At 49.9% G+C, this 23,646-nt stretch overlaps 1 protein-coding gene across 1 annotated transcript in view; it reads left to right on the forward strand.

Annotated features, from left to right (window-relative positions):
- EMILIN1 (elastin microfibril interfacer 1) overlaps positions 1-20,562 on the forward strand; it is a 144,367-nt gene extending 123,805 nt beyond the window's left edge. Inside the window, exons 2-6 of the mRNA XM_073673774.1 lie at positions 1,858-4,023; positions 6,143-6,268; positions 6,717-6,734; positions 11,043-11,177; positions 18,845-20,562. Of these exons, the coding sequence (XP_073529875.1) occupies positions 1,858-4,023; positions 6,143-6,268; positions 6,717-6,734; positions 11,043-11,177; positions 18,845-19,179 (2,780 nt within the window). The 3' untranslated portion in view covers positions 19,180-20,562. The remainder of the gene's footprint in view (positions 1-1,857; positions 4,024-6,142; positions 6,269-6,716; positions 6,735-11,042; positions 11,178-18,844) is intronic.
- The last annotated feature ends 3,084 nt before the right edge of the window (positions 20,563-23,646 follow it).

Genomic DNA, 23,646 nt, shown 5'->3' on the forward strand with positions numbered 1-23,646 from the left:
GTCACCGGCCAGTATGTGTGAATGTTAGGGTGAACACTTGGGTATGTTCACTCGTTGCCGGCTCCTGGCCTAATGGATATGATCAAGTGCATGCAAGAAAGAATAACATCAGACACACACACAGTCGGATGTAAGCTCTCCTTCATCAGCTATGGCACAGCTCCAAGTGTCTTTATTCAACCCAAACATAGACTTATATGGTTAGCTCTAGAATGGGGGTAACCAGATGTATTCATTGGTTAGTCCATGGGCAGATCCATGAGGTCATCAGGGTGGGTTGGTCCATGAGGTCATGAAGGGGCGTGATCCATGCGATGTGTCGCTCTGTGGTTGGTTAGTCCTTCTATAGAATGCAGCTTCCTCCCAGGACAGAGCATGGTGTGATGAAACAGGAAATGGCAGCCATCTTTTGATCTAAACAAACTTATGTAAGGTGAAATAATACACTTTGTGGGTCTTTTCTCTCAATCTCCTATGTCTTGAGGTTAATTAAGTATTTGATCCTATGGCTCTCCTCAACATGTGATCAGTACACACACAGAGGGCTATTAAATGCATTGAGGGTGTGGGAACAGATTCTACGAGGGTCCTGTAATAGTTACATAAGTGAGGTGAGGCTATAGGCCACTCTAAAGAAATGTGTTTTTAGGCCGCGCTGAAAGTATTGGGAATTATTCAAACTGTCCTGAGTAGTGCATTCCAGAGAATCGGTGCAGCACGCGAGAAATCTTAGAAATGAGAGTGGGAGGTTCAGATTATTGAGGATTTTAATTTTAAGACATTAGCAGAAGGGAGGGCATGGGTAGAGTGATAGACTGAGACGAGGGAGGAGATGTAGGGTGGTGCTGAACTGTGGAGCGCTTTACGGGTGAGAGCGATAAGTTTATATTGAACTCTGTATCAGATGGGTAACCAGTGCAATGACTGGCACAGGGAAGAGGCATCGGTGTAGCGGCTGGACAGGAATATGATCCTGACTGCTACATTCAGGACGGATTGGAGAGGGGAGAGTTTAGTAAGAGGGAGACCGGCTCTAAAGATAAGAAAAGTAGAGGAGAGGACTTTTCTCCTTCTCCTCTCTACTCTCGCCCTGTCCTCTGCAGACACTAAAGTTCTGATTCTCTTTCCTGTACCCAATGCTTTTAGTGATGAGAGGAGGAGAGGCCTGCAACCTGAGCCTTCTCATGTTATCCAGACCTCTACAGAAACTTTAGCTTTGATAGTCCCTCTTCTCTCCACTTCATTCCACACTGCCTCTTGTAAGGAGAAGATGGTTGAAACTTGAGCCTTCTCTTTTCCTGACCTCTTCAGACTCTGAAGCTGTGATCCCTTATCTCCTGGATCTTCATCTCCTCAAAGTATTAGATGTTGGGGTCCTCATGTCAGACCTGAGGCCTCCAGATCTCAGTTCCAGTGTAAGTCAGTAATTAGTTGCTATCTCTAAGACTATTGTGATACTAGATGCCCATGATTGTCTTTGTATTGTAACTTTGGCCGTTTTACCCCATGGCTGTAGAGAGATGGGATCTGTGATCTACTCCTTAGATGTCTACTGTTGAGCTGTTTCTTCCTCCACTGTCTCCCTCTGCGTAGACCCTTTCTCCTCAGGGCTCTCATCATTGCATGTGTCCTTACCTTTGTTTTCCTCTCGGATCTGCAGTTTCTTACAGTTCTTCTTTCTTTCTCACTCTTTGTAGTTTCTCTCTGGGTTCTGTCTTCTCTTCAAGCTACCAATGCTCCTAATACGTATTCATCAGAAATCTCTACCGAAATGAGGTAATACCAGAAATAAAAGGTGCTTAAGCTGCTGTCTATTTTGGAATAGTCTCTGAATATCTGTCCTGTTGTTTCTGTCAGGTCAAGGAGACTCTGAGAAAGTGAAGCAACTGGAAGACAAGGTGCAACGTCTGACCAAAGATCTGCAGAGCTTGCAATCTACATTGCAGGGGATGAATGAGAAATTCCAGTCTGAAATTCGTCTGACTGTGGAAAATGTGTTGAATGGTAAGCAACCAGCAGATTCTGCCTCCAGCCAGTCTGACATGTCGGAAAAGTTAAACGACATTCAGACCCTCCTTACCAATCTGGACAAGAAAGTGAAAGACCACGATCAAGAGCTCGGAAACTTGAACCCCCACCAGCCTCCTGGCAGTTCTGGTATCACTACAGGCCTGAGAGGAGACATCCTAAAAGAGGTTGAAAGAATGATGCAACAGTCATGTTCCACCTGCCTCTCAGGTGTGGAGAGCTTCCGTAATAAACACAATGAGGATCAGGACCGTATACGAGGGTTAGAGAAACTTATCAACTCTGTGGACCAGAGAAACCGAGAAGCCGTGCAGAACATCCAGTCACATGTGGTAGAGATGACAAAACGGCTCCCGAAGGACTGCTGCATGGAAGTTGCTGATCTGCGCAGAAGAGTAGGTGATGCAGAGAGGAGAGCAGACACCTTGTCTGGATCTGTGGTTGCCCTGACCATCCGTCTAGACAACGAACTAGGGGAAGGTAACAATGAGATAAGCCAGGGGGGCACTAACCTGAATAGTCGCCTATCCGACATTGAGGGGCGAATGAACATCACGAGAAGGACCTTGGAGGAACATTATTACAACTACAGAGACGAGCTAAAAAATTATTTCCAGGACGAAATCGATAAACTCAGAGATGACTTCAAGAACCGCATCCAAGGCAATGACTACAAAATCAACATTCTGCTGACTGAGCTGGGCAACAGTTCTGGATTCCGAGACCAGATGGAGCAAAAGATGCTGGATTTCTCCTTCAATTTTAACTCCCTGAAAGATCGGGTTGGAAAGAATGAAAATCGCATTGGAGAACTTGGTGAAGATATGAAGATTCTGATCAGCAAGGTGACCAGTTCTGTCCATCAGTGCAGAGACCAGTGCAGCAAGCAGAGTTCAGATGTGACTGGAGCCGTCTCAGACTTAGAGAACCGGGTGAAGCAGAACGCAGACCAGATCGAGATTATCCATTCCGATATCATTGATCTGAGAGAATCGGGCTCAAAGATGCAAGGGACTCTCAATGACTTGGAGGATGAACTCACTAATGTTAAGACCTTTGTGAATGCCAATGGAGACTCCTCCACAAAGTTATTCAATGACCTCAAAGATGCCCAAGACAGATTCACAACCACCATCCTGGATGATCTAGACAGATTTGATGTGAACATCGCTCAGTATCAGAACGACACTAATGGAAAGATGCTTGACATGGAGAATGATATTGCCTCTCTTAAGAAAATGATACAGTTTGACTACAGGAGCTGTGGGCAGGTGTGCTCCAATCTGCAGGAGGAAGTGGGCAAGTTAAAGGAGCAGGTGGCAGAGTGCACCGCCACTTGCCAGGCTATGCACAAGAAAGCCGAGGAGGGCCTGAGCGGCTCCAGTAAACCTCTTGATGGCTTTACCGTCTTTGGAGGAAGCTCTAGTGGAGAATTGAAACATTTACAGGGAGAACTCTCTAACATCATTGTGACCTTCACGTCCTTGAATGACAGTGTTAAAGATCTGCAAGAAAGTGTGGAGAAACATGAGACGGACATCCATGACCTGGGGACAACCAAACACAAGCTCATCTCAGAGATTAATAAAGTTCAGGAGGAGGTGACTGAGCACATCAAAGACAATGCTGAAAAGTTCCACCTCTTCCAAAAAGAAATCAATAGTTTTACCAGCATGGTGTTAGAGGAGAGCCAAGAGTGCCGGCGTTCCTCTGGAGGACTGGAGAAGCGTGTCAGTAAGCTGGAGAATGTCTGTCTTAAGCTTGATACAGTCTCGAGTAGCTTAAGTAAAATAAAGGAAACCCTAAATATGCATGTGTCCGGCCTGTGGAACTGTGTACATGAGATGAACAGCACCCTGAGGACTCACACCGCCTGGTTTGATAAGCTTCACAATAAGCAGCTCAGCGGCATCAATGGCAGATTGAACACTCTGAACAGCTCCATGCTGATCCTGTCCTCTGAGTTCCAGAACTTCACCCTCCAGGACTTTATAGGTAAGACACTAGAGTTACCGTACATAGTTAATATTGTTGAAAAAAAACAAATGTCCATAAAACTCAACCGAAGGAAAAGGAAAAAAGGGTATATATACAACCACAATGCATGATCTGCTCTCGCTCCCGGAAGAGCTCAGCTTTCCATCCTGATCCCAATTGTCGGCCCCCTAGACTAAACATTTAGAAAAAAACTTTACATGTTTACTGAATTATTTGTTATTTTCCTCTAAAAAAGAATCTCAGCCTTTTTGTTAGGTCCCCTGTACCACAGATTAATGCTTCTCTTATTGAAGAATCCTTGCCACCTCTGGAGATTGAACCTTTCTTTCTCCAGGTGCAGGGAGTTCACCCTTGTCTTCTCTGGAGATTGAACCTTTTTATTTTCAGGTGCAGGGAGTGCACCTTTGTCTTCTCTAGAGATTTAACCTTTCTTTCTCCAGGTCGAGGGAGTGTCCCTTTGTCTCCTCTGGAGATTGAACATTTCTTTCTCTAGGCGGAAGGAGTGCCCCTTTGTCTCCTCTGGAGACTGAACCTTTCTCCACGTGGAGGGAGTGCCCCTTTGTCGCCTCTGAAGATTGAATCTTTCTTTCTGTAGGCGGAGGGAGTGCCCCCTAGTCTTCTCTGGAGATTGAACCTTTTTTTCTCTAGGAGGTGGGAGTGCCCCCTTGTTTCCTCTGGAGACTGAACCTTTCTTTCTTTAGGCAGAGGGAGTGCTCCCTTGTCTTCTCTGGAGACTGAACCTTTCATTCTGTAGGCGGAGGGAGTGAACTCTTGTCTCTTCTGGAGACTAAACCTTTCTTCAGGTGGAGGGGTGCCCTATTGTCTCCTCTGGAAAATTATCCTTTCTTTCTCCACGTGGAGGGAGTTGCCCCTTTGTCGCCTCTGAAGATTGAACCTTTCTTTCTGTAGGCGGAGGGAGTGCCCCCTAGTCTTCTCTGGAGATTGAACCTTTTTTTCTCTAGGAAGAGAAAGTGCCCCCTTGTTTCCTCTGGAGACTGAACCTTTATGTCTCCAGGTGGAGGTAGTGCCACCTTGTCTCCTCCGGAGAATTAATCTTTCTTTCTCATGGTGGGGGGAGTGCCACCTTGTCTCCTCTGGAGAATTAACCTTTTTTAAAGCATAGAAAGTGCCCCCTTGTCTTGTCTGGAGACTGAACCTTTCTTACTCCAGGCCGAGGTAGTGCCCCATTGTCTCCTCTGGAGACTGGACTTTTCTCCAGGTGGAGGGGGTGCACCCTTGTCTCCTCTGGAGATTGAACCTTATTTTCCCCAGACACAGGGAATGCCCCTTGTCTTCTCTGGAGACTGAAACTTTTTTTCTTCAAACAGTATCCAATATATATGGGATATAGATATCGTAACACAGGGACTGACCTGACGCATTCACTCACATAACTGTAGGGCTATTAGAACTCCTCCAGCTTTTGAGGCATTTTATATAGTAGTGGACAACCTCTTTAAGCTGGAGGAGTTGTAATAGCCCTACAGTTATGTGAGTGAATGTGTCATCTCAGTCCCTCCGCTACAACACTGAAAATCTATATCCCATATATATTGGATCGATACAAGCCTGAATATTCATATCTGTACAATGGAGACACAATTTCTGGAACACGCCTTCTGAACCCAGGATGTTCTATCCTTGTGCGCCAACAAATGTCATTCTTGCTGCCCCTTCTCAGCTAAATCCACTGTTTAATTACCTGGACACTACAGGGGACCGCTGTTTCAAAGGTTGGTTTATTTAGTTTTTCTCCCCCTAGCTATGACTAGTTTCCTCTCTTCCTCATATGTTCAAAATGAGGTCCTACTTCCAAAAGGAGTTTGAATTGTTAGCTCATCTCCCTTCTCTGGAGATGTCTTATGGATTTTCATTTTTCTATGACAGCCTCGGTATTAAACATTGTAGTTGAGGGACAGATTATATTGTAGGAGATTGAAGAATCAACCTAGATCCAATGTAACTAGGAAAGTGTGAGCTGAAAGAGACGTTTACTATGAATTCCACCTCCGCTTTGGGGAGCATAGTAATCAGGTCACTATTGTAGATAGCAGTCACTTTCAGACACCACACGTCAGGGTTCAAAATGATCATTAACTAGTTTCTTCTATATCAGGCCCCCCAGGTCTTCCAGGTCCTCCAGGGCCAATGGGAAAAGCAGGACCTCAAGGACCACCAGGGCCACAGGGACCAACTGGGAAAGATGGAGTTCCTGGAAAGCAAGGTCCTATTGGACCACCAGGTGAGAATTACATTTCAGGGGAAATAGTCAAGTACAATCTATTTGTCATGTTCTCCATTTAACTGGTGTATTTTTTGGCACCAGGGTCCTGAGTTAAGCTTATGATCCATGGTCACATGTTAGAGCCATGGGCTAAGGTCATAGTCATTAATGAATTGGATTAGGGTCAAGGGCTAGGGTCATGGCATAGAGTTCTGAGCTATGCTCATAGAGTTTGATTATGGTCCAGAGTCATGTTTAGAGTCATTGCTTGTGGTCATGGGCTTGGCCCGTGGGTTACGTTACTAAATATGCGTCCATCAGCCAGACCCTCAATACTATTACACAGAAACGTCAGCGTATCCTAATAATAGCTGGAAGTTCTCTTCTATTTATGTTACACTTATATCTATGGTCATATCTGTTCTTCTTATCTTCTCCAGATAATTCATAATTTTTTTTTTTATAGGGCTTCAAGGTGAACAAGGTGAGAATGATATCCTACTTCTCTAATATACAGGTTGTAAATCAAGACCACGACTTACATATTCTATTACCATTGTATTATTACATCTATGGACAGGAGATCAGCAGATGTCACCACTAGATCAATATATCCATGGACAGGAGATCAGCAGATGCCACCACTAGATCATTACATCCATGGACAGGAGATCAGCAGATGCCACCACTAGACCATTACATCTATGGACAGGAGATCAGCAGATGCCACCACTAGATCATAACATCCATGGACAGGAGATCAGCAGATGTCACCACTAGACCATTACATCCATGGACAGGAGATCAGCAGATATCACCACTAGATCAATATATCCATGGACAGGAGATCAGCAGATGTCACCACTAGATCAATATATCCATGGACAGGAGATCAGCAGATGTCACCACTAGATCTTTACATTCATTGATAGGAGATCAGCAGATGCAACCACTAGGCCATTACATCCATGGACAGGAGATCAGCAGATGCCACCACTAGACCATTACATTCATGGACAGGAGATCAGCAGATGCCACCACTAGATTGTTACATCCATGGACAGGAGATCAGCAGTTGCCACCACTAGATCATTACATCCATGGACAGGAGATCAGCAGATGCCACCACTAGGCCATTACATCCATGGACAGGAGATCAGCAGATGCCACCACTAGACCATTACATCCATGGACAGGAGATCAGCAGATGCCACCACTAGATCATTACATCCATGGACAGGAGATCAGCAGATGCCACCACTAGATCATTACATCCATGGACAGGAGATCAGCAGATGTCACCACTAGACCATTACATCCATGGACAGGAGATCAGCAGATGTCACCACTAGATCATTACATCCATGGACAGGAGATCAGCAGATGTCACCACTAGATCATTACATCCATGGACAGGAGATCACCAGATGTCACCACTAGACCATTACATCTATGGACAGGAGATCAGCAGATGTCACCACTAGACCATTACATCTATGGACAGGAGATCAGCAGATATCACCACTAGATAATTACATCTATGGACAGGAGATCTGCAGATGCCACCACTAGATCATTACATCCATGGACAGGAGATCAGCAGATGTCACCACTAGATCATTACATCCATGGACAGGAGATCAGCAGATGTCACCACTAGACCATTACATCCATGGACAGGAGATCAGCAGATGTCACCACTAGATCATTACATCCATGGACAGGAGATCACCAGATGTCACCACTAGACCATTACATCTATGGACAGGAGATCAGCAGATGTCACCACTAGACCATTACATCTATGGACAGGAGATCAGCAGATATCACCACTAGATAATTACATCTATGGACAGGAGATCTGCAGATGCCACCACTAGATCATTACATCCATGGACAGGAGATCAGCAGATGCCACCACTAGATCATTACATCCATGGACAGGAGATCAGCAGATGTCACCACTAGACCATTACATCCATGGACAGGAGATCAGCAGATGCCACCACTAGATCATTACATCCATGGACAGGAGATCAGCAGATGTCACCACTAGACCATTACATCTATGGACAGGAGATCAGCAGATGCCACCACTAGATCATTACATCCATGGACAGGAGATCAGCAGATGTCACCACTAGACCAATTACATCCATGGAGAGGAGATCAGCAGATGTCACCACTAGATCATTACATCCATGGACAGGAGATCAGCAGATGTCACCACTAGATCATTACATCCATGGACAGGAGATCAGCAGATGTCACCACTAGATCATTACATCCATGGACAGGAGATCAGCAGATGCCACCACTAGACCATTACATCCATGGACAGGAGATCAGCAGATGTCACCACTAGATCATTACATCCATGGGCAGGAGATCAGCAGATGTCACCACTAGATCATTACATCCATGGGCAGGAGATCAGCACATGTCACCACTAGACCATTACATTCATGGACAGGAGATCAGCAGATGTCACCACTAGATCATTACATCCATGGGCAGGAGATCAGCAGATTTCACCACTAGACCATTACATCCATGGATAGGAGATCAGCAGATGTCACCACTAGATCATTACATCCATGGGCAGGAGATCAGCACATGTCACCACTAGACCATTACATTCATGGACAGGAGATCAGCAGATGCCACCACTAGATCATTACATCTATGGACAGAAGATCAGCAGATGCCACCACTAGACCATTACATCCATGGATAGGAGAGCAGCAGATATCATCACTGGATCATTACATCTATGGACAGGAGATTAGCAGATGCCACCACTAGACCATTACATCTATGGACAGGAGATCAGCAGATGTCACCACTAGACCATTACATCCATGGACAGGAGATCAGCAGATGTCACCACTAGATCATTACATCCATGGACAGGAGATCAGCAGATGTCACCACTAGATCATTACATCCATGGACAGGAGATCAGCAGATGCCACCACTAGACCATTACATCTATGGACAGGAGATCAGCAGATGTCACCACTAGATCATTACATCCAGGAACAGGAGAGCAGCAGATGCCTCCACTAGATCATTACATCCATGGATAGGAGATCAGCAGATGTCACCACTAGATCATTACATCCATGGTCAGGAGATCAGCAGATATCACCACTAGACCATTACATCCATGGACAGGAGATCAGCAGATGTCACCACTAGATCATTACGTCCATGGGCAGGAGATCAGCAGATGTCACCACTAGATCATTACATTCATGGACCAGAGATCAGCAGATGCCACCACTAGATCATTACATCCATGGACAGGAGATCAGCAGATGTCACTACTAGATCATTACATCCATGGACAGGAGATCAGCAGATGTCACCACTAGACCATTACATCCATGGACAGGAGATTAGCAGATGCCACCACTAGATCATTACATCCATGGAGAGGAGATCAGCAGATATCACCGCTAGATCATTACATCCATGGACAGGAGATCAGCAGATGCCTCCACTGGATCATTACATCCATGGACAGGAGATCAGCAGATGTCACCACTAGATCATTACATCCATGGACGGGAGATCTGCAGATGTTACCACTAGATCATTACATCCATGGACAGGAGATCAGCAGATGTCACCACTAGACCATTACATCCATGGACAGGAGATCAGCAGATGCCACCACTAGACCATTACATCCATGGACAGGAGATCAGCAGATGCCACCACTAGATCATTACATCCATGGACAGGAGATCAGCAGATGCCACCACTAGACCATTACATCTATGGACAGGAGATCAGCAGATGCCACCACTAGATCATTACATCCATGGACAGGAGATCAGCAGATGTCACCACTAGATCATTACATCCATGGACGGGAGATCTGCAGATGTTACCACTAGATCATTACATCCATGGACAGGAGATCAGCAGATGTCACCACTAGACCATTACATCCATGGACAGGAGATCAGCAGATGCCACCACTAGACCATTACATCCATGGACAGGAGATCAGCAGATGCCACCACTAGATCATTACATCCATGGACAGGAGATCAGCAGATGCCACCACTAGACCATTACATCAATGGACAGGAGATCAGCAGATGCCACCACTAGATCATTACATCCATGGACAGGAGATCAGCAGATGTCACCACTAGATCATTACATCCATGGACAGGAGATCAGCAGATGCCACCACTAGACCATTACATCCATGGACAGGAGATCAGCAGATGCCACCACTAGATCATTACATCCATGGACAGGAGATCAGCAGATGTCACCACTAGCCTATTACATCCATGGACAGGAGATCAGCAGATGTCACCACTAGCTTATTACATCCATGGACAGGAGATCAGCAGATGTCACCACTAGATCATTACATCCATGGACAGGAGATCAGCAGATGCCACCACTAGATCATTACATCCATGGACAGGAGATCAGCAGATGTCACCACTAGACCATTACATCCATGGACAGGAGATCAGCAGATGTCACCACTAGACCATTACATCCATGGACAGGAGATCAGCAGATGCCACCACTAGATCATTGCATCCATGGACAGGAGATCAGCAGATGTCACCACTAGACCATTACATCCATGGACAGGAGATCAGAAGATGTCACCACTAGATTGCTACTTATTTAATATTTTCTGGCATATATCAGATTTGACTTGGGAGCTCATCTATCCTTTGATCATCCGTATGTTGTGTGCATCTTAGAATCATTGCCGATAGTGAAATGATGGTGTTTTTATGGGTGATTTTAGGTCCCATCGGCCTACTACCAGATGTTCCGTACATCTCCTTCTCAGCTGCTCTCACCTTCCCGTTACTGGAGCCTGGAACTATAGGTTTTGACAAACTCTTGGTAAATGATGGGAACGCCTATGACGCATCCACAGGTGAGCAATGGCTTCCTCATGTAAGGTCTTAGTGCTCAGACATCAGGATCGATATACAGTCATGGCCGAAAGTGTTGGCACCCTTGAAATTGTTGGAAATTATTGCACATTTTTTTATACGCATGTTTATTTCCTTTGTGTGTATTGGAACAATTTTAAGGGTGCCAACACTTTCTGCCATGACTGTATTTATCATCCCAGGACAGCACTCACATTACCTGTTCCATCTCCTTTTCTAGACATTGGGCCACCCGAAGTCTGACGTGTAACCTGCAGATAGTTGTGTTTTTTCATTCTGATTTTTATTCTCTCCGTCTTCCTGAGTGGACGGCTCTTTCGAGTGGGATGTCAAAGTTGTTTTGTGTTATCTTAGCCTTTTATAGCTCCTGCGTGAAGTCCCATAGGCAGAGAGACAAGCTGCAGTTGCATCCTCCTCTTACCCATCTACTTTACTGTATTACCCTTACCCAGATCTTTAGTCAGTGAGGAGGTTTGAGAGCATTTGTAGATGTTTGGCTTCAGACCCGAAGGCGGCTACAGGCTTCAGGCACGGAGGGGCTTCAGGCTTCAGGCACGGAGGGGCTACAGGCTTCAGACCCGAAGGGGACCACAGGCTTCAGGCACGGAGGGGCTACAGGCTTCAGACCCGAAGGGGACTACAGGCTTCAGACCCGATGGGGACTACAGGCTTCAGACTCGAAGGGGAATACAGGCTTCAGGCACGGAGGGGCTACAGCTTCAGGCACAGAGGGGCTACAGGCTTCAGGCATGGAGGGGGCTACAGGCTTCAGACCCGAAGGGGACTACAGGCTTCAGACCCGAAGGGGACTACAGGCTTCAGGCATGGAGGGGGCTACAGGCTTCAGACCCGAAGGGGACTACAGGCTTCAGACCCGAAGGGGACTACAGGCTTCAGGCACGGAGGGGCTACAGGCTTCAGGCATGGAGGGGGCTACAGGCTTCAGGCACGGAGGGGGCTACAGGCTTCAGCCATGGAGGGGGCTACAGGCTTCAGGCATGGAGGGGGCTACAGGCTTCAGGCACAGAGGAGGCTACAGGCTTCAGGCATGGAGGGGCTACAGGATTCAGGCATGGAGGGGGCTACAGGCTTCAGGCATGGAGGGGGCTACAGGCTTCAGGCACAGAGGAGGCTACAGGCTTCAGGCACGGAGGGGGCTACAGGCTTCAGGCACGGAGGGGCTACAGGCTTCAGGCATGGAGGGGGCTACAGGCTTCAGGCACGGAGGGGGCTACAGGCTTCAGGCACGGAGGGGCTACAGGCTTCAGGCATGGAGGGGGCTACAGGCTTCAGGCACAGAGGATGCTACAGGATTCAGGCCCGAAGGGGACTACAGGCTTCAGGCCCGAAGGGGACTACAGGGTTCAGGCACAGAGGGGCTACAGGCTTCAGGCACAGAGGAGGCTACAGGCTTCAGGCACGGAGGGGGCTACAGGCTTCAGGCACGGAGGGGCTACAGGCTTCAGGCATGGAGGGGGCTACAGGCTTCAGGCATGGAGGGGGCTACAGGCTTCAGGCACGGAGGGGGCTACAGGCTTCAGGCATGGAGGGGGCTACAGGCTTCAGGCATGGAGGGGGCTACAGGCTTCAGGCACAGAGGAGGCTACAGGCTTCAGGCATGGAGGGGCTACAGGATTCAGGCACGGAGGGGCTACAGGATTCAGGCATGGAGGGGGCTACAGGCTTCAGGCATGGAGGGGGCTACAGGCTTCAGGCACAGAGGAGGCTACAGGCTTCAGGCACGGAGGGGGCTACAGGCTTCAGGCACGGAGGGGCTACAGGCTTCAGGCATGGAGGGGGCTACAGGCTTCAGGCACAGAGGAGGCTACAGGCTTCAGGCCCGAAGGGGACTACAGGCTTCAGGCACGGAGGGGCTACAGGCTTCAGGCACAGAGGAGGCTACAGGCTTCAGGCACGGAGGGGGCTACGGGCTTCAGGCACGGAGGGGCTACAGGCTTCAGGCTTGGAGGGGGCTACAGGCTTCAGGCATGGAGGGGGCTACAGGCTTCAGGCACGGAGGGGGCTACAGGCTTCAGGCATGGAGGGGGCTACAGGCTTCAGGCATGGAGGGGGCTACAGGCTTCAGGCACAGAGGAGGCTACAGGCTTCAGGCATGGAGGGGCTACAGGATTCAGGCACGGAGGGGCTACAGGATTCAGGCATGGAGGGGGCTACAGGCTTCAGGCATGGAGGGGGCTACAGGCTTCAGGCACAGAGTCGGCTACAGGCTTCAGGCACGGAGGGGGCTACAGGCTTCAGGCACGGAGGGGCTACAGGCTTCAGGCATGGAGGGGGCTACATGCTTCAGGCACAGAGGAGGCTACAGGCTTCAGGCCCGAAGGGGACTACAGGCTTCAGGCACGGAGGGGCTACAGGCTTCAGGCACAGAGGAGGCTACAGGCTTCAGGCACGGAGGGGGCTACGGGCTTCAGGCACGGAGGGGCTACAGGCTTCAGGCATGGAGGGGGCTACCGGCTTCAGGCACAGAGGAGGCTACAGGCTTCAGGCCCGAAGGGGACTACAGGCTTCAGGCACAGAGGGGCTACAGGCTTCAGGCATGGAGGGGGCTACAGGCTTCAGGCATGGAGGGGGCTACAGGCTTCAGACCCGAAGGGGACTACAGGCTTCAGGCACGGAGGGGGCTACAGGCTTCAGGCACAGAGGAGGCTACAGTCTTCAGGCACAGAGGAGGCTATGGCTTCAGGCACAGTGGGGGCTACAGGCACAGAGGGAGCTACTGGCTTGAGGCACGGAGGAGGCTATGGCTTCAGGCATGGAGGGGGCTACAGGCTTCAGGTACGGAGGAGGCTATGGCTTCAGGCTCAGCCGGGGCTAGAGGCACGGAGGAGGCTATAGCTTCAGGCACGGAGGGGGCTACATTCATCAGGCACGGAGGAGGCTATGGCTTCAGGCACGGAGGAGGCTATGATTTCAGGCACGGAGGGGGCTACTGGCTTCAGACATGGAGGGGGCTATGGTTTCAGGCAGGGAGGAGGCTATGGCTTCAGGCACGGAAGGGGCTAATGTTTTCAGGCATGGAGGGGGCTATGGTTTCAGGCAGGAAGGAGGCTATGGCTTCAGGCACAGAGGAGGCTATGGCTTCAGGCACGGAAGGGGCTACTGGCTTCAGACATGGAGGGGGCTATGGTTTCAGGCAGGGAGGAGGCTATGGCTTCAGGCACAGAGGAGGCTATGGCTTCAGGCACAGAGGAGGCTATGGCTTCAGGCACGGAAGGGGCTACTGGCTTCAGACATGGAGGGGGCTATGGTTTCAGGCAGGGAGGAGGCTATGGCTTCAGGCACAGAGGAGGCTATGGCTTCAGGCACGGAAGGGGCTACTGGCTTCAGGCAGGGAAGGGGGTACCGGCTTCAGGCACGGAGGAGGCTATGGGTTCAGGCATGGAGGAGGCTATGGGTTCAGGCACGGAGGAGGCTATGGGTTCAGGCACGGAGGAGGCTATGGGTTCAGGCACAGAGGAGGCTATGGGTTCAGGCACGGAGGAGGCTATGGGTTCAGGCACAGAGGAGGCTATGGGTTCAGGCACAGAGGAGGCTATGGGTTCAGGCACGGAGGAGGCTATGGGTTCAGGCACAGAGGAGGCTATGGGTTCAGGCACAGAGGAGGCTATGGGTTCAGGCACAGAGGAGGCTATGGGTTCAGGCACAGAGGAGGCTATGGGTTCAGGCATGGAGGAGGCTATGGGTTCAGGCACAGAGGAGGCTATGGGTTCAGGCACAGAGGAGGCTATGGGTTCAGGCACAGAGGAGGCTATGGGTTCAGGCATGGAGGAGGCTATGGGTTCAGGCACAGAGGAGGCTATGGGTTCAGGCACGGAGGAGGCTATGGGTTCAGGCACAGAGGAGGCTACAGGCTTCAGGCCCGAAGGGGACTACAGGCTTCAGGCACGGAGGGGCTACAGGCTTCAGGCATGGAGAAGGGGCTACAGGCTTCAGGCATGGAGGGGGCTACAGGCTTCAGACCCGAAGGGGACTACAGGCTTCAGGCACGGAGGGGGCTACAGGCTTCAGGCAGGGAAGGGGGTACCGGCTTCAGGCACGGAGGAGGCTATGGGTTCAGGCACGGAGGAGGCTATGGGTTCAGGCACGGAGGAGGCTATGGGTTCAGGCACAGAGGAGGCTATGGGTTCAGGCACGGAGGAGGCTATGGGTTCAGGCACAGAGGAGGCTATGGTTTCAGGCAGGGAGGAGGCTATGGCTTCAGGCACAGAGGAGGCTATGGCTTCAGGCACGGAAGGGGCTACTGGCTTCAGGCAGGGAAGGGGGTACCGGCTTCAGGCACGGAGGAGGCTATGGGTTCAGGCACGGAGGAGGCTATGGGTTCAGGCACGGAGGAGGCTATGGGTTCAGGCACAGAGGAGGCTATGGGTTCAGGCACGGAGGAGGCTATGGGTTCAGGCACAGAGGAGGCTATGGGTTCAGGCACAGAGGAGGCTATGGGTTCAGGCACTGAGGAGGCTATGGGTTCAGGCACAGAGGAGGCTATGGGTTCAGGCACAGAGGAGGCTATGGGTTCAGGCACAGAGGAGGCTATGGGTTCAGGCACAGAGGAGGCTATGGGTTCAGGCACAGAGGAGGCTATGGGTTCAGGCACAGAGGAGGCTATGGGTTCAGGCACGGAGGAGGCTATGGGTTCAGGCACAGAGGAGGCTATGGGTTCAGGCACGGAGGAGGCTATGGGTTCAGGCACAGAGGAGGCTATGGGTTCAGGCACAGAGGAGGCTATGGGTTCAGGCACGGAGGAGGCTATGGGTTCAGGCACAGAGGAGGCTATGGGTTCAGGCACAGAGGAGGCTATGGGTTCAGGCACAGAGGAGGCTATGGGTTCAGGCACAGAGGAGGCTATGGGTTCAGGCACAGAGGAGGCTATGGGTTCAGGCACAGAGGAGGCTATGGGTTCAGGCACAGAGGAGGCTATGGGTTCAGGCACAGAGGAGGCTATGGGTTCAGGCACAGAGGAGGCTATGGGTTCAGGCACAGAGGAGGCTATGGGTTCAGGCACAGAGGAGGCTATGGGTTCAGGCACAGAGGAGGCTATGGGTTCAGGCACGGAGGAGGCTATGGGTTCAGGCACAGAGGAGGCTATGGGTTCAGGCATGGAGGAGGCTATGGGTTCAGGCACAGAGGAGGCTATGGGTTCAGGCACAGAGGAGGCTATGGGTTCAGGCACGGAGGAGGCTATGGGTTCAGGCACAGAGGAGGCTACAGGCTTCAGGCACGGAGGGGGCTACAGGCTTCAGGCACGGAGGGGCTACAGGCTTCAGGCATGGAGGGGGCTACAGGCTTCAGGCATGGAGGGGGCTACAGGCTTCAGACCCGAAGGGGACTACAGGCTTCAGGCACGGAGGGGGCTACAGGCTTCAGGCACAGAGGAGGCTACAGTCTTCAGGCACAGAGGAGGCTACAGGCACAGAGGGAGCTACTGGCTTGAGGCACGGAGGAGGCTATGGCTTCAGGCATGGAGGGGGCTACAGGCTTCAGGTACGGAGGAGGCTATGGCTTCAGGCTCAGCGGGGGCTAGAGGCACGGAGGAGGCTATGGGTTCAGGCACAGAGGAGGCTATGGGTTCAGGCACGGAGGAGGCTATGGGTTCAGGCACAGAGGAGGCTATGGGTTCAGGCACGGAGGAGGCTATGGGTTCAGGCACAGAGGAGGCTATGGGTTCAGGCACAGAGGAGGCTATGGGTTCAGGCACAGAGGAGGCTATGGGTTCAGGCACAGAGGAGGCTATGGGTTCAGGCACAGAGGAGGCTATGGGTTCAGGCACAGAGGAGGCTATGGGTTCAGGCACAGAGGAGGCTATGGGTTCAGGCACGGAGGAGGCTATGGGTTCAGGCATGGAGGAGGCTATGGGTTCAGGCACGGAGGAGGCTATGGGTTCAGGCACGGAGGAGGCTATGGGTTAAGGCACAGAGGAGGCTATGGGTTCAGGCACGGAGGAGGCTATGGGTTCAGGCACAGAGGAGGCTATGGGTTCAGGCACAGAGGAGGCTATGGGTTCAGGCACGGAGGAGGCTATGGGTTCAGGCACAGAGGAGGCTATGGGTTCAGGCACGGAGGAGGCTATGGGTTCAGGCACAGAGGAGGCTATGGGTTCAGGCACAGAGGAGGCTATGGGTTCAGGCACGGAGGAGGCTATGGGTTCAGGCACAGAGGAGGCTATGGGTTCAGGCACGGAGGAGGCTATGGGTTCAGGCACAGAGGAGGCTATGGGTTCAGGCACAGAGGAGGCTATGGGTTCAGGCACAGAGGAGGCTATGGGTTCAGGCATGGAGGAGGCTATGGGTTCAGGCACGGAGGAGGCTATGGGTTCAGGCACGGAGGAGGCTATGGGTTCAGGCACGGAGGAGGCTATGGGTTCAGGCACAGAGGAGGCTATGGGTTCAGGCACGGAGGAGGCTATGGGTTCAGGCACAGAGGAGGCTATGGGTTCAGGCACAGAGGAGGCTATGGGTTCAGGCACAGAGGAGGCTATGGGTTCAGGCATGGAGGAGGCTATGGGTTCAGGCACAGAGGAGGCTATGGGTTCAGGCACGGAGGAGGCTATGGGTTCAGGCACAGAGGAGGCTATGGGTTCAGGCACGGAGGAGGCTATGGGTTCAGGCACGGAGGAGGCTATGGGTTCAGGCACAGAGGAGGCTATGGGTTCAGGCACGGAGGAGGCTATGGGTTCAGGCACAGAGGAGGCTATGGGTTCAGGCACAGAGGAGGCTATGGGTTCAGGCACGGAGGAGGCTATGGGTTCAGGCACAGAGGAGGCTATGGGTTCAGGCACGGAGGAGGCTATGGGTTCAGGCACAGAGGAGGCTATGGGTTCAGGCACAGAGGAGGCTATGGGTTCAGGCACAGAGGAGGCTATGGGTTCAGGCACAGAGGAGGCTATGGGTTCAGGCACAGAGGAGGCTATGGGTTCAGGCACAGAGGAGGCTATGGGTTCAGGCACAGAGGAGGCTATGGGTTCAGGCACAGAGGAGGCTATGGGTTCAGGCACGGAGGAGGCTATGGGTTCAGGCACAGAGGAGGCTATGGGTTCAGGCACAGAGGAGGCTATGGGTTCAGGCACAGAGGAGGCTATGGGTTCAGGCACAGAGGAGGCTATGGCTTCAGGCACAGAGGAGGCTATGGCTTCAGGCAGGGAGGGGGGTAAAAGCTTCGTCTATGGAGAGGGTTATGTGCTTCAGACAGGGAGGGGGCTACTGGCCTCAGACAAGCACGGCACTATAAACCGCAGTGAGAGAAGGTTTCTGAGGGGAAAAGGCAGCAACTAGCAGGAAACAGGGCTACAATCAGGGCACAAGGGGCTGTGGGCAGAGAAAATGGGGCGACACGCTGCAGGCATGGAGAAGGGGTGCACACATCTCTGACCGATTGATAATAGAGTGAAACATCGATCTCAATTTTCATCATTTTTCCTTCCTTTATCCATTCAGTCAATAAAATAAATGATGATGGATCCTGTACCGAAACCCCTGATATTGACAGATCCTAGAGAAGACTGGAGAGGTTTCGTCATCAGTGACCTCTGTCACATAGAGCTGACTATCTCGCTCATCATCCATTGGAGCTGCTGCCTTCTTTCTGTTAACCATGTAAAGCCCTTTCAGTGATAAGCCCCTCTTTCTCTCGGCAGGTATATTCACAGCACCGGTTGCGGGACGATATTACTTCAGTGCAATTTTGACTGGCTACAAAGATGAGAAAATTGAAGCTGTCCTCTCCAAGTCAAACACAGGCATTGCACGTGTGGATTCGGCAGGCTACCAGCCCGAAGGCCTCGAGAAAAAGCCTCTAGTGGAGAACAAGACCCCTCCTGGCTCTCTGGCGGTCTTCAACATCATTCTGCAGCTGACAGCTGGAGATACCATCTGCATTGACCTAGTGACCGGGCGTCTGGCCTTTTCTGATGAGCCCCTGACTATCTTTAATGGATTTCTCCTGTATGAGGGAGACGTAGAGTTGGACTAGGCCACATTGGTTCCTTCTGAGGAGCTTGTTCTGTGCAAGAGGAAGGACACTGAGTTTTCATCTTCAGTTAGAATACCGTCCAGTTACGACAGCTGTAGGGCTCAAGAAAACTATGTGAGGGCCCCTACCTTCAGATACTGGGACCTGGAGAGGACTGCAGGAAGGAGCTGCACCGAGCCCGTGATATCAGTATTAGCACCACATTGTACCCCAGTAATCACCATGATAAAACCACTTACAGATCCCATCACCACCACTCCTACAACTCAAACATCCAAGAACCAGTGACTGGCCGTCCATTTATCCATGTGAACCCATACTGACTCAGTCATCACTAGCTTCATGCCATGGTGACACCTGCTGAGGAAGTGATGAAGATCAAAAAGTGTAACACTGAGGGGGTCAATGTTCTTGTGTGTGACCATCTGCATGGAACACTTATTTTCTGAGGACTTCTATGTCCCTTCCATCATGGAGGGTCAACAGCTAGCAACCTGCAGAGATAGCCATGACGGTGACTACACTGGAAAGTCATCGTGCATATGTGACCACCTGTCTGGTAAAGAGAAAGAGGCCTTCTCAGATTTGACATCAGTAGAGTACCTAGATCTGAGACCCATCGCCTGACATCAGAAAGCTCCTTTTCCATAAAGATATAATAGTGAAGAGTAGGGAATATTCACAGTAACCCCATTGTCTCAGTCTGCTCCTCTGACTGAGGTCCCTACATGACCCCCCATTGAGCAGGATGGATTGTGAGTTGTGTGTTACACAGCCGTCACTGAAGCTTTTCACTCTGCAACACCCCAAATACAGATCTGAGCACCCCACATTCACCCCCAGCCCTGCACCCTGCAGAATACCCTATTTATGTATTTATAAAGAAGTATGAGCCCTCAATCTCCTCGTCTGTCCTTGAATAAATGGTGACCACCTGCTTATATCTCATTCATTGTTACCCCCCAGTCATCACCCCATCATGGACCCAATAAAAGAAGGAATGGAGAGACAAGAACACATCTCCCCACCTGCCAAAAACATTTCCCAAAAATGCTACAGGTCCAACATTGTATGTAGATGGCTGAATAATTATTAGAAGCCACCATAGATGGTGTGTGGGGTGGAGGGGAGGTCGTAGGCCCATCCTGTTCTCAGCTAGAATCTAGGCACTATGACTATGACCCTTGCTGTCACTATAGAAATTACAAGTACCCTCCCACCGAAAAGACGAAATAGTCTCTTAGTTCTGGACATGTGTCGTAAGAGGGAGGGAAATGTTCAGCCCATCATCTCTCATCTGATCTCCGATGTCAGCAAGAGTGAGGGACCTGCACCAGGACAAGAGTGGTAGAAAGCCACGAACAAATGGTGAGAACATGCTCATTGTCCGGCTTTATGTCCCCCTGCAATATCATCATCGCAGCAGTTGTCAATGATTCGGACAGAATTAGTAGTAGAAACATCTTGCCCAGGATGTGGAGATGTCCTCCATCATGGTGGGATCTGCTCGCTGCTGTTACATCTATTACAGGAAGCTGTAGGCCATCAGGACAATTTTTTGTGGTTCTCTACAAGTGAAGGGAATATGGTTTTCAAGGGAAGGAGGGCATGCTCAATAAAAGAAAGGGAACCCATGTTCTACGAGGGAAGGAGGGCATGCTCAATAAAAGAAAGGGAACCCATGTTCTACAAGGGAAGGAGAGCATGCTCAATAAAAGAAAGGGAACCCATGTTCTACAAGGGAAGGAGAGCATGCTCAATAAAAGAAAGGGAACCCATATTCTACAAGGGAAGGAGAGCATGCTCAATAAAAGAAGGGGAACCCATGTTCTACAAGGGAAGGAGGGCATGCTCAATAAAAGAAAGGGAACCCATGTTCTACAAGGGAAGAGGAGCATGCTCAATAAAAGAAAGGGAACCCATGTTCTACGAGGGAAGAAGGGCATGCTCAATAAAAGAAAGGGAACCCATGTTCTACAAGGGAAGGAGAGCATGCTCAATAAAAGAAAGGGAACCCATGTTCTACAAGGGAAGGAGGGCATGCTCAATAAAAGAAAGGGAACCCATGTTATACGAGGGAAGGAGGGCATGCGCAATAAAAGAAAGGGAACCCATGTTCTACAAGGGAAGGAGGGCATGCTCAATAAAAGAAAGGGAATCCATGTTCTACAAGGGAAGGAGAACATGCTCAATAAAAGAAAGGGAACCCATGTTCTACAAGGGAAGGAGAGCATGCTCAATAAAAGAAAGGGAACCCATGCGCTACGAGGGAAGGAGAGCATGCTCAATAAAAGAAAGGGAACCCATGTTCTACAAGGGAAGGAGAGCATGCTCAATAAAAGAAAGGGAACCCATGTTCTACAAGGGAAGGAGGGCATGCTCAATAAAAGAAAGGGAACCCATGTTCTACGAGGGAAGGAGGGCATGCTCAATAAAAGAAAGGGAACCCATGTTCTACAAGGGAAGGAGAGCATGCTCAATAAAAGAAAGGGAACCCATGTTCTACAAGGGAAGGAGAGCATGCTCAATAAAAGAAAGGGAACCAATGTTCTACAAGGGAAGGAGAGCATGCTCAATAAAAGAAAGGGAACCCATGTTCTACAAGGGAAGAAGAGCATGCTCAATAAAAGAAAGGGAACCCATGTTCTACAAGGGAAGGAGGGCATGCTCAATAAAAGAAAGGGAACCCATGTTCTACGAGGGAAGGAGGGCATGCTCAATAAAAGAAAGGGAACCCATGTTCTACAAGGGAAGGAGAGCATGCTCAATAAAAGAAAGGGAACCAATGTTCTACAAGGGAAGGAGAGCATGCTCAATAAAAGAAAGGGAACCCATGTTCTAAGAGGGAAGGAGAGCATGCACCACAAGTGGTGGTGGGAGGGGACACACTTTTTCTATGTTTTGGTACTAGTCTTTGTTTCTCCCTGTATCGTATGATGTAATGTCACCACTGTCCATGACACATAAGGTTCACGGTTCTGCTGACAATAAAATGCCATCTTCTCACATTCACAATACACAAGGAAGGACTGGCCACCTTGTAACCGCGTTGTCACCCTGCTGCTCTTGTGTGCTGTCATTTTATGTTAACCCCAGGATCTGCTGAACTAGGATCTACCGTGACCTGAGCACAACTTTCTTGAACGCCGGATATCGAGCCATTCTCTTATTATTGTTATCCTTTATTGTATAAATTTGAATTTTCAATAAAGTTTATTGTAAGAAAAAAAACACAAAATGAATAAACCTGTCTGATGGAAACTATAAAATAAGCATGTATAAACCTACAGGAATGAAATGTGTGTAATGTCGTAAAGGATTGGGGGTCCCTGCGTTATGTGTGAGGTCTCATCCTGGAACATCTCCACTGCTTGTCCTTCTATCATGGCGCATCCTCGTCTCTGCACCACCACCACTCTGCTCGGCCTTTGTTAACTCTTCTTGGGGTCTGGCTGGGATTTATAAGGTGGGACTCACTGTTGTTAGCTGTTGGTGGAGGCAGCTGCCATTGATCTCCGATTGTCCTCAGCCCTCTCCGCTCACCTGACTGTCCAGAGCTTTCTACTTCGGCAGCATTTTTCACTTTCTGCGGTGAATCACAGGACTGTACGTTGTATCTGGAAATACCGACAACTTTACTGAGCTTCTATAGGATTTTCTGCAGGATCTGACCCTTCAATCAGCAAAGAGTTGAATCTTACTGTGATTCAAGATGACCTCTTCAACCTCAGTTCTATAGACACATCAGAAATCCATCAGCAGCGAAATAGCCAGGTAATCACCCAGGACAGGAGACACCTGGAAAAAACCCACATGCCCCTGCCCTGTTTAGCGGTTAGACAGTCATTCACAATACTGACAGCTCAGCACAACTCTGATTCTATAGGGTGGCTGACCTGTCACGCACTGTTTCCAGGACACAGTGAGTGGTGGAACTGTGACCATCCCTCACATTCATAGAACCAGGACTATGATACACCCTAGAGTGGGAACATCTCCACCATCCCATCCCCAAGCATATAGAATAATAATATTCCTTGAGGAATCGTCCATGTAACGACACAGCTTCTAATCTTAATTAGCCAGACGTCTAGATTTCTTAGGCCAGGAGAAATACATTATTATCTTTGTGTTGACTTCTGAATGTATGTTTTTCTTTGGCTGGTCAAGAAGGACAGTGACTCAGTGTTTGGGAACAATGTTGTTTGTATATGCTAATTGCATATTGTACTCAGCCAGCTAGTTGTTGATTTACAAGAGCAGCGGGATTAGCTCAAACAATGAGACCTGAGCCCTGCACCTTTCCCTCTGACCTGTGACTGATGACCTTAGCCACATATGTAAATATAAAAAGGGTTTTCTACTCTGCTGAAAAGAGAATCAGAGAATTAAGGAGAAGCAGAGAATCAGAAAGACTCTTCAGGACAGTAGTTTGGTAGATGACTCCATCCAGAGACACACAGATTT

Source organism: Phyllobates terribilis, unplaced genomic scaffold (assembly GCF_046119375.1).
Source record: "Phyllobates terribilis strain yellow unplaced genomic scaffold, ASM4611937v1 Scaffold_3__8_contigs__length_932513732, whole genome shotgun sequence".
NCBI lineage: Eukaryota > Metazoa > Chordata > Amphibia > Anura > Dendrobatidae > Phyllobates > Phyllobates terribilis.